The sequence below is a fragment of the Strix aluco genome, chromosome 18 (assembly GCF_031877795.1).
Source record: "Strix aluco isolate bStrAlu1 chromosome 18, bStrAlu1.hap1, whole genome shotgun sequence".
NCBI lineage: Eukaryota > Metazoa > Chordata > Aves > Strigiformes > Strigidae > Strix > Strix aluco.
Genome location: NC_133948.1, coordinates 3,094,379 through 3,105,552, shown reverse-complemented (window position 1 = coordinate 3,105,552; position 11,174 = coordinate 3,094,379). Strand labels below are relative to the sequence as shown.

The following is an 11,174-nucleotide window of genomic DNA, read 5'->3' as shown; positions in this document are numbered from 1 at the left end:
CCTGCAATCAGCCCCACAGTCTGAGGCTGTGAGTAAGATTGCTCGAGCTCTTGCGCCTCATCAAAATGGAAATGCTTATCTTCCTGTCTGTAGATCTAGGAGGATAATCTCTTACCGCTAAGTGTTGTGGAATATGCTGCAGGTATATTTTTAAACAGCTTGGATGTCTCTCTGTTCAGTGTCTATTACGGTTGAATTCAAAGTCCGTAAATGGCTGGCTCCTCCTGTGCTAAAAACCTGCACTGTTGAAGGAACATCATCAGAAGATGGTGGCCTTCATTTCACTGCAGATCGCTAAAAAGAAACAGTAAAGAAAAAGCATACTCAAAAGATGCTGCTGTGGCACCTTAGTGTTTCCCTGGAATTCCTTGCTGTAGAGGAGGAGAGGATAGCCAGGAGTCTTCTCCTGTTGCTGATCACATACGTGCTGATCTTGAAAAGGCAAACCAAGAGGTCTGTCTCCAAAATAACTGGATTTATTTTAAGGGATGCCTCTTTCCTTCCATCCATAGTATTTGCACTGAGGAAGACTAGAGGAGAAAAATCCTGAGCTGCATCTTAACAGTCATAGCTTGAGGTCACTGCCCCTATTTTAAATGATGGTTTGGTGTACTGCTAGCTCTTGTTAGAAAATTGCATTGCTACCTAGTGACTTTATTTTAACAAGTTACCCCTCTTTTCATACAGGAAGAAGCAGGTGTGGCTTGCTTATACTTTTGTGAGGTAAATGTATAGGCTGTTGTCATGGAAGCACTGTATACAGTGCTGTTACTGGTGTGTGGTTGTGATTTATTTTTAGTTCTTAACAAACTACATGTAAGACTTAAAATAGATACTGTAAAACTATGATTGTTGTTTTGAAATGCTTCTGGTTTTGTACTTAAAAGTACTCCCCAATCAGAATGCTTTGCTGGCAGATGGCATTGCTTTTTTTGTTGGTTTTTTTTTTCTTTTTTTAAACCCAATGTTAATGTAAGGTAGCAATAACCACCTTTGAAGCTAAATATGACTGTGACCTTTTCTTGAGAGTTTTAGTTATATGTGATGCTAAGAGCTGAATGCTAGTCTTGATTTTTAAAGATTTGTAACAGCCCTTGCATGACATGACCATGCCTTACTGCTACTTTCATGTGTGGGGAAGTATTTGACCTACCACTCCTCCCCTAAATGCAGTGATCCATCTTGATTTCCTGCTCTCTAATGGAGAATATTAGATCACTGCAAGGGTATAACTGTGATATTGCAGGAATGCCTTCTGTGCCTGAGACTTGCTATATCCATCTCTTGAGTTTCCCTTGATTTTATTTCTGATTTTATAAAGCACAAAAAGTAGCATGTGGCAATTTAATGTTTGGGGTTTTTTTTTCTTCCTTCTGACTATGTAGAAGAGCCTGGGGTTTTTAAGCATGGGATCTTAGAACTGAGAGAATATAAGCAGTTTAGTATAAATGCTTTGGAGTATGCCACCTAGAATACAGTTGCTCTCCTGGTGATGGAGGTTTGCTCTACAGGGCAAGCTAGAGATCTTTTCTCTTGACTTTATATATACATACAGATTTTTGTGCTGTAAGCTGCTGTTCTCTCCCCAGACTAATATATCTGCTGGCCCTATTGCTATGCTTTCATGTTAACCTACAGGATCCATTGCTTCCTTTATGCTTTTGAGAAGGATGAAATCCAATCTTTATTTCCCCTGGAACAACTGTGCTTACTTTACACATGGCACTGAGCAGGTCCGTGGGTTAGGCGTGAGCCACCAGGCTGGCAGTAGAAGCTGTGTCCCGGGCTTTTCTCAGTGATTGCAGGCTGATCTCTCCAGCCATGTTTGCAGCCTGCCTGTTGTATGTCTCCAGCTACTTCTGTAGCTGCCCTGCCTTCTCGCAGACTTCTCCTGGAAAATAATAAGCAATTTACTGTATTAAAGATGGTTTAAATCCATGAACTATTCCTAGCACAGTTGCTCTCATCAACATTCTTCAGCCAGTTCTGGGCTGTCCTCTGCATCTTCTCATGTTCTTAAGAGTCCCTTAAGTTCAGGGGTGTTTTTCTGAGGAAGTATATTACCAAAGACACGTAGTTAGCTCTGTGTGGTGGTTCTGTTCAAGTGACCACAGCCTCCCTAGGCCTCTTCTCACGCTTAAGGCTGGAGGTGGTTATGCATTTTTGGTCGAGGCTTCCCCATGCGTCACCTCACACCCTACAACATTGTCCTGTTGGGTGGAAGCGCCATGCCAGATCATTTAAACCACTGTGGGGGAATTGGGGACAGGACAGCAGTAGTGTGAGACCGGGGCCTTGTGGCAGCGATGCCACCACCTTTCTTGGTGACGCAAGGCGGCCGGCGGCTCCGCAGGTTATTTCATGATCAGCAGTGGTGTAAGAGGAAGGGTAGAACATGGTGGGTGTCACTTATGGCCAAGAGCTGTCTGGTTCTGGCTGTGTGGGAGGAGGCGGGAGGGCCCTGCCCTTTCCTCTGAAGGAGCTCTCCACGAAAGGGCAGCGGGGCGAGGGAAAGCGGCCTCCAAGGCGATGGCGGGCTGCAGCTTTCACTGAGGGAAAAGGCCCTCGGGGGTGTTTGCCCCTGGCCTTGGGGCTGGGGGGTGGGGGCCTGGGGCTCTCCCTGAGGGGACGCTGCCTCAGGGGGCGCTGAAGGACGGCGGCCGTGGCGGGAGGGGCCCTTTTTGGAGGGACGGGAGCCGGCGGCCCGGGCCCGCCGCCGCCGCTGAGGGAGGCGGCTGAGGCGGGAGCGGGGAGGGCGCAGGCCGCGGGGGAGGGGCGGCGGGGGCGCTCCGGCTCCTTTAAGCGGGGCGGCGCGGCGCGGCGGGGGCCGGCCCGGGGCGGAGCGGGGCGGTGGCGGCGCAGAGCGGGCGGCGGGCTCGGCCGGCGGCTGGCGGCAGCGGGGCCATGGCCGCCGACGTGTTCATGCGGCCGGCGCGGCTCCTCGGGGCGGCGGGGCCGCTGCCCCCTCGCACGGAGCCTGACGAGGACTCGTCGGACACGGACGATGGAGGCGCCTCGCCGGGCGGAGGGCGGCGGTGCGGGCCGCGGCGGGGGCAGCCCCCGGGCCCCCAGATCATCCACTCGGGCCACTTCATGGTCTCGTCGCCTCACAGCGAGCACCCGCCCAAGAAGGGCTACGACTTCGACACGGTCAACGAGCAGACCTGCCAGACCTACCAGTTCGGGGCGGCCCGCGGCGGCGGCGGCGCCGGGGGACGCCTCAGCATCGACGCCTCCCTCACGAAGCTCTTCGAGTGCATGTCCCTGGCCTACAGGTACCGGCCGCCGCCCTGGGGGGCCGGGGGTGGTGCGGAGGGGCCCCGGGCTGAGTCACGGCCGCGGGGAAAGCCCCGGCTGGGCGTCGGCGGGGGCGGGCGACCGGGCCGGGGACCCGAGGGCGCGGTGAGGGGCGGGGGAGGGCGAGGCCTGAGGGGGGGGGGGTGGGGGCTCCGGGACCGGGGCTCCCCCGGGGGTGCGGGGGCAGCCGAGGGTCGCCTTTCGCCGGTGATACCCCCCCCCACGCGTGGGTGTTCGTGTCGCTTTTGTTTTCAATGAACTTTGGGGTCCTTGCGGGCACTTTCCGTAGGCCTGAGACCGCGGCGGCAAAGCGTCGCCCCAGCCCTCGAGGCGAGTGGTTTGGGGTGAGGGCAGAGAGGTTGTCACAGCGTTTTCACCGAGGCCGGGAGGCGAGGAGAGGAGGTTGGATTGGGGGGGTGAGGGAGGTGGGATCCCGTCCCCCGCGTGGGAGTGCGCGCCGCCTCTGCAGGCTCTTCGTGGCACTAGAAAATGCTCAGCATCTCACGGTCAGGCTTGAAGTTGGTGGAAACATCTGGTGCTGAAGAGTCTCGGGAGAAATCCTTAAAGGGCAAAGTAAACGTTTGTGCCCCGGTCTGTGTGAAAACCGGCCAATTTTTTTTTTTTTTTTTCCTAAATCTTATTTTTATAACAAATCCAAGAAAGCGGGATCTGTCATTGTTTCCTTTGTTCCGGTGCTTGCAGCTGGTAGTAGCACTTCCTGGGTTTGGCTGCACCTTTTGCTCAGACTTCAGTTTTGCTTTTCATCTATTTAAATAAAGCATTATATTCACATTTATCCCCTTTGTCTGTCCTCCAAAATGGAGGCAGAGCTATGGAATACAAGTGTTTTGAAAAGATGTATGCCTGCTCGAGTCTTTTGTTCCATGTGATATAGCAGAAATTGGATCCAATCTGATGTTCTCTGTGGAGCGTATTTTGGAAGTTGATTAAAAGGAACGATGGAAAATGCCTCTGAGCATATCAACAGAAATACTTACTTTCATTTATAGGATCCATATGAGGTTGCTAGAAGAAATTTAGCTTTACCCACCCCAAATTCCTCTATTTAAGTATTGCTCAATGAAGAGGAAACAATAGAACTATCCGTTCTGTACAGTTAACGAGTAATCTTCTAATTTTGATAATTTTTACCAAGCAAGTTATTAGTTACTGCAGGAGGGCGAATCTTAGATAAGGTGCATACAACAGTAGACATAAATTATTTGCATTTACAAAAGAAATAAAAATGTAAAACTTAACTAAAAATTAACTAGTCTGCCTTTATTGTACAAGCTGAGAGGAACATGCAAAGGAAGCACAATTATTGCGAGGGACAGAACTAGATGTGTATCTTCTCATCAGCCTCCATCAGCTTTATTTTATGTTGTTCTTCCACCAGTGTATCCTTGGGATTTTGAAACTGAGGATCACATGTAATGCAAAGGAATAATTCTGTGATACTATTTTGACAATACCGAAGTCTGATGTAGATGCATAAATTGAGCACCAGATCTATTTTAGCAGAAATAATTTTATCCTGCTGGTTGGTGGTAGTATGATGCAGGGTGCAGAAAATACCTTCTTAAAGGCTACCAAAGAAAAGCATGTTCTTGATACTTCTGTACTTGGATACCTTAAGGTTTCCTTAGTTGCAGCATCCTGCCCAGATTCAGCCTGCTTACTCGATGGCTTTGTGATAAATTTTTAAAATCTGCCGAACAAAGCGGTTGTGAACTTGGGTCTAAAAAGGATTAAAATAATTTTGGAAAGTCTGATTTGGGGTGATGAAATGAGGAGTCATCGTCATTTAATAAATGATTGATTAAGCAGGTAGCTCGACCCTTTCTACCTTAGAAGTGATCTCTCTGTCCATGTCCTCCTCATGGAACACACGATACTGGGGTAAACAGCAACTGCCTTTTGTGCTTCAAGTTTGATTTGAACTTGGTTGGCTTATGGGGATGTTTTCATTGCTGTTGCCTCAGCTGTATCTTTCCCATTATTGTCTGTCTGATCTCGCGCGGGTGAAACGCAGATTCTGTGTTTACATTTGTCGTACTGCCTTTGCTGGATAGACATTCACTCTAGAAAAGAACTGGGGGCGTGGAAGCCAACACCAAAAACTGCAAAACAAAAGGTGAAGTGTCAGTTTTGCTTTGTGGCTGTTGCAGAACCAGCAATGAGGGGCATGAGCTAACTCATCATGTTTCTAGAGCTGGGGTAATGCAGCTATGTTAAATACAAAAACAAGGAAGTTGCTGTAACAGAGCTCTGTGTGTAATATTTATTTACACTTGACACCCATTGCTAGTATTTCAGTGTTTAAAGTTTTAAGAAGAAGGGCTAAACTGGGTGGTATCCATTACCTTTACCAATGAGCTAGAAAGCAAAGTTTTTCTAGATTACCTAGGTCATTACTGAGGGTGGTTTATGTCTGAAGGCGACCAAATTTATGCTGAATCACGTTCACGTTAGGATGCACAGTGTAGCCTGGGCTCCTTTAATTGTACTGTAAATCTTTTTTTAATATTGCTTTGCACTGTTTGCTGTCAGATTTTTTTATGATAAAAAAAGCTATTTCTGAACACGAGGGAAGTAATTCCCTCCTGCCTTTGAGCAGTACAAGCTAACCTGATTTTAATTTTCATCAGAGCTGTTGCAGTCACGTATCCAGTTGCGCAGGCTGAAAATCCTCATTTCAGATGAGCCATTTCACAGGGGAAAATATGACCATAGCATACTCCCCTGTACAGTTAGGAGATTAAAACAATCTTCTAAATCAATAAGTTACTTATAAACACTAGGGTTTACAACAGGTATCACGCAGGCTGTACTTTATCTAAATGTCACCCGTTTTTCTTATGACATTGATTGCGGGAACTGTACGACACTGACGAAGGTAAAAGAAGCCTGGTTTTCCTCTTTTAGCCCCTTCATCTCAGCCCTTTAAAACAGTGTGACCTTGCAGATCTTGATGTGTGTAGGTACCTATAATTGACCTTATGGCAGGCAGGACACTTTAAAGGCAAAAAGATTTTAAAAAATGTGCTTTCTGAAATGAAAATGATCTTTCATGCTCATTCTGATGAGAAACGATGCTAATGGTTATATGCCCTACAACTGTTATTAAGCAGAATTAAGTCAGATGATATGTAATTTTGATATTTAATTTAGTAAAGCCCTTTAATAACTTTGCAATTATCCAAATAATTACATTACCCAAAAGTAACTTCCCAAAATTGAACTGTATTCTGAAATGTTGTGACCGCAGCATATCATCAAGTTTTTTTCTGAGATTGGGACAGAATTTTTTCTCTTCATTTTGGAGAGCTCTTGTCTTCAGCAGAAGAATAATGTTCAGCTCCTTGTAGAGTGCAGACTGAAGGCTTATGTGAAGTGAAAATTATGCTTTACGAAAGGACACTGTAAACCATTTATTTCCCTAACAGGCTGGAATATGGGGATGTTGAACTTCTGTGTGGAAAGCTCTGCTTTGGGAACAGCGATGTATAGTTTGTTTAATGCTCAAAACCTGAAATACGCACTTGGAAGTGCAGATCTGCACATTCTAAACTCTGCATGTGGAGCTCTGAAAAAGATGCGGTAGGAATCAGTGGTATTGTGCTTGGTTATCTTCAGAGTTTTGATGTGGAGGTGGTAGAGAGGTAAATCATGCTGGAATGACTAATGTAATCATTGCAGGGAGTAGGAAATAAAATGTATTACTCCTGGAAAATGTAGATTTAAGTCGATTCTTTAGTTATTTTCTCTAGGTGTAAAATGGATAAGTGACGGTGCAGACTTCAGTTAGTACTCACCCAGTGTGTCTTATCCGTGCCCTCTAAAGAAATAAGAGGTTGATGAGGCTCTGGGACCATGTAAGTCATTAATTGTCTTTATGAAGGTTCCCTTTTGTGCAGTGCTGGGGAGACGATCTCTGCAGTTGAGAGAATGGGCTAGTCAGTTGTGTGTGGTCGTGAACAGCATGTAAACAAAGCACGAACTTTATTTTGGGAGTTATTAAAGATACTGCTCGCACTCAGTTGGGTGGTGTTCTTTTTAAACTTCTGTTACGTATTAGTATGTCAGTTGATGTCCATCTTACTTAGTGGTAGGGTATGATAGAGTAGGTGAAGATGCCTTTGTGGGCTCATTTATTGTTAAGTAGCCTCAGAGTTCTTTCACCTTCTAATATGAGCTTAAGGAACATGCCAGGCATTGCACTTTAGGTAAGAGTGTTAACATTGGCATCAGATACTTGTCTAAAACCTTCTGGATCCTGCTTGTTAAAGTTGCACAGAACAGGGGAGTGGGGTCTGGGAACTCTGATGAAGACTACCGTGCGAAAAGCTTGCCAGGTCATTTCTAGATCTCTCTCCTCTAGCAATATGACCCCTTGACTTCATGTAGATGTAAGCCAAAAATATTCCCTTCATCAGTGGAGTGACATTAGGGATCAGCTTGTTTCCAAAGCACCTTTGCCACATATTCTTTGATAATGCAGTATGTGTTTCGGGAAGTTCTTAGCAATGGTGATAGTAGGTTTGAGATTAAAAACTTCCCCAATTTAGTTACATATTTTATATACTGCTTGTAGGAACTACTCTGATAAAAACACCTATATTCATCCTATGAATTAAGCCTAATTTGAGCAGAGTTGCTGTGTTACAAGTGCTCATGGTTACGGGTCGTTTCAAAGCAAGGATGCTATATTCAGAGTGCAATATGAATCAGAACATTGTTACTGAGCCTCTTACCCTGCTTATGTCAAATGCTTGATACAGTCACAAGCTTTTAAGCTCTATATAAGACGCTCTTTTAAATTCCACCTTGACAACCTTGAACCTCAGAAAGGTTTGCAAAAAGGTTGCTGAGCTGTTCTTGTTTCAAAGATGAATTTCTTTTGCCAGAGTAAACATTTAATGGCGGTGGTGTGAAGAGGCCTTGGTTGAAGTTAAGGTTTTGGTGTCTTCAGGGCTACACATACTTTCTTACACGAAGAAAATACAAATTCTGTAGCCAGACTTAGATACAGGAACAATTTTTTTTTGTTCTGCTCCTGGCTATTTTGGTGGCTCTGCAGGTCACAAGATTTTAGTGATTTCTGTGGACCTGACTGTGTAGGGTGTTACTACAGAGGTGTGCTGCCCAATAGTCACATTTTTCATATAAAAAGCACATCGTTGGTATCATCCTCTGATTTACTATTTAATCTACATGTTTTGTTGTAGTTCTCTTGTCTTGTGTTTTCACACAGTAAACAGATGTTATTTTCTGGCTTAAATACAGCATGGATTTCATAACCATAATTTTTGATGGATTGCTGAAATAGGGAAGAGGGAGCTAGTTTGTCCTCAGATTGCCAGTTCTCAATAACTTTTGCGTGGTCTGAAAAAAGTTCGTCTGAACTGTGAAATTTGAAATTACTTCTAGTGAAGATTTTGTGTTGCGTGATTATGATGTGCTTTGAGTGAACTAGAGTTAGGTGGCAACAGAAATTAACACATTGATTTCCAGTTGTCTCCCCCTTACCCGTTCTAATTTCTTTCTGCTGAGTGGCAAGAGGAATTAAAGCCAAGAAACCCGAAATTCAGGTCTTAGCTTTACTCATGTTTTCCCACTTGCTCCTTTAGTAGGTCACTGAATCATTCTTGTTTGTTACTCTCCCATGCAGGGGAAAAAAAAATTGCCATTCTTTTGGAAGGCAGAGTTGATATACAGTCACTTGAGCAGCTGCTTATCTCTCTGTGTGTCCTTAAGCTATGATTAGTCTTAATCAAACAAAGGGGTATCTAGTGATGCAGCAAGCTGGAAAGTGGTGGGGAGGAATAAAAGGAGCTTTGTAGCCATATTGAGCTGATGGCTGTGCATTTCTGAGATGTCAGACAGGCATTTTAAATTTGCACAGAAGTTGACAGGCTTGAAGTAGAGAGTGAACTCTCAAAGTTGTTATGTGAGTGGAATTTTCCCTGTAGTAACTCAGAGATCTGTTGCAAAGAAGGAAGAGTTGAGAGGGCAAGGAGTGAGGCTGGAAGCTCGCTGAGATTTGCAATAAAATTAAGAAGATCTTTGAGGAATGCATTGAATGAATTAGAAGGGCCAAGATAAAGCCACCTGGGCTGGATGGTGTTGATAGAGGAGGTCACAGGGATGGAAACAGGAAGGAAGAAAAAAAAAAAAAAGATACTGTGAAGTTCAAGTCAAACAAATAACCTTTCAGCTGACTGGGCGGGTTTGAGTCCGGGTTACAAACTCCCTGTGAGTGAGGAAATAAATGTTCAGCAGCAGGGTTGAACAGAATGGCAGCAAGGGAAGGGAAGTCTCCGAGTGTGATAGAGACATTGTGGAGAAGAAAAGAGATTGGAGTGGTACTTACCGGAGATCTGATAAAAAGGATAAAGGTGAATGGATAATGATGAGTTGGGGAGAAAAGAGGATGCCGGTGTAGTGCTGTTCAGGGGAGGAGAAATAGGTATGAGAGGGAATATGATATGGAAAATAAGGGTAGATGATTGAAGGTGTGGCTGGAGTCAGAGAAGTCCAGCATTTCTTCCCCATGCTTTGATCTGTGATGGGAGAGTTAGATAGGAAGCACTTCATGAGGGTGTGCCTGATAAAGGGAGAGAGTGAGCTGGATGGACCCAGGGATGGAAGTCGCGGATGATCGTACAGTAAAGTGGGGGCAGGGGAGTTGGGGTCTAATGCTGCCTTGCTTCCTTTTGCTGTTAGAGAGAAAGGTTTGCCTTTTTAAAACAAAACAACAGCAGCAAAAAAACCTTATCAGTTTAGAAACTTGGACCAGTTTGGGTTTAATCTGGTATTTCATTTTTAATTAACAGACTTCAGACTATATGCTTGCTACTTCCTTTCCTTTGTATGCAGAAATTAATTGCATTTACAGTTTTCCTCATCTGTCCTTTGATACTTTAACGTCACTGGCACAAGCAGTTTCTTTAAAGACAAAACTTCTAAGCTACTTCTGAGGAAAAAGACAAGCTTTCTAAACTCTTTGATGGCTATAGAAATATTTTACAGCTTTCATACAATTTTCCTTTCATTCTGGGAAGGAAACCTTTAACATGTCTATAAAACAATTATGAAGATGATTAGGAAAAGTACTTGTTTCAGTTGCCTCCAAAGAAAATAGAGTTGGTTCTTTGTGTTTCAGACAGTGATGGAAAAACCTGAATCTGATTGTTTTTAGTGCAAGCTAGAATTACACTATTGTCACAGTTTCTGAAGCAGGAAGACTTGAAAAATGGGGTTAGGAAAAGCTAGGTTTTCCAGAAATTGCTTCTAATAGTTTTACTACTAGAATAGAAATTCTAAACATGGTCTTTTCAAAATATTTTTTTGTTTGTTTGCTCAAATGGGGGTTGGAAGGTCATTTTTGATTGTTTGTTTTGAATGTAAAACATGCTGTCTTGGTGCCATTCATAATGTAATTAATATAGACATCTCTTTGTAAGTAAAGCAGTAATTGCCATCGGAAATGTTCTAGTGTGTGTTTGCCACAGCTTATTTACTTTGTGACACAAGCACAAAGCTTTTCGCTAGCCCTTAGTTTCTTGGCTTGTTGATCTTAGATAAATCAGTTAACTGCTTTTTCCTCCCTTTCTCCCTTCTAAAAATGACCAAAACAGCCTCAATACTTCAGAGACCCAGATGTGTGTATTGCTCTTTTTGAAAGGGGGAAACAAAGGCATGAAGTTTAGAAGTGAGCGAACATAGGAGTCTAAAAGGAAGCCATATCAAAGATGACACTTCAGCTGCAAACTTAAATAATAAAGGAAAAAAATGGAAGAAAGATTTAGGAGGGGAAGAGGAAGACGATGTGCTGTTTACTGACACCTCTGTTAGAAAAACTACTGGCCTGT

General features: G+C 44.3%; 1 protein-coding gene across 3 annotated transcripts in view; it reads left to right on the top strand.

Moving 5' to 3' along the window:
• Window positions 1–2,904: 2,904 nt before the first annotated feature.
• The window catches only part of MLXIP (MLX interacting protein), a 53,863-nt gene continuing 45,593 nt past the window's right edge, over window positions 2,905–11,174 (top strand). For 2 of the 3 annotated variants that reach the window (XR_012625599.1, XM_074843766.1), the window contains exon 1: window positions 2,910–3,275. Coding sequence is in view for 2 of the 3 variants with exons in the window: in XM_074843766.1 (XP_074699867.1) it covers window positions 2,923–3,275 (353 nt within the window). In the remaining variant the exon portion in view is untranslated. Of the gene's footprint in view, window positions 3,276–11,174 lie in introns of all 3 variants that reach the window. The other variant, XM_074843765.1, reaches the window with a different exon arrangement.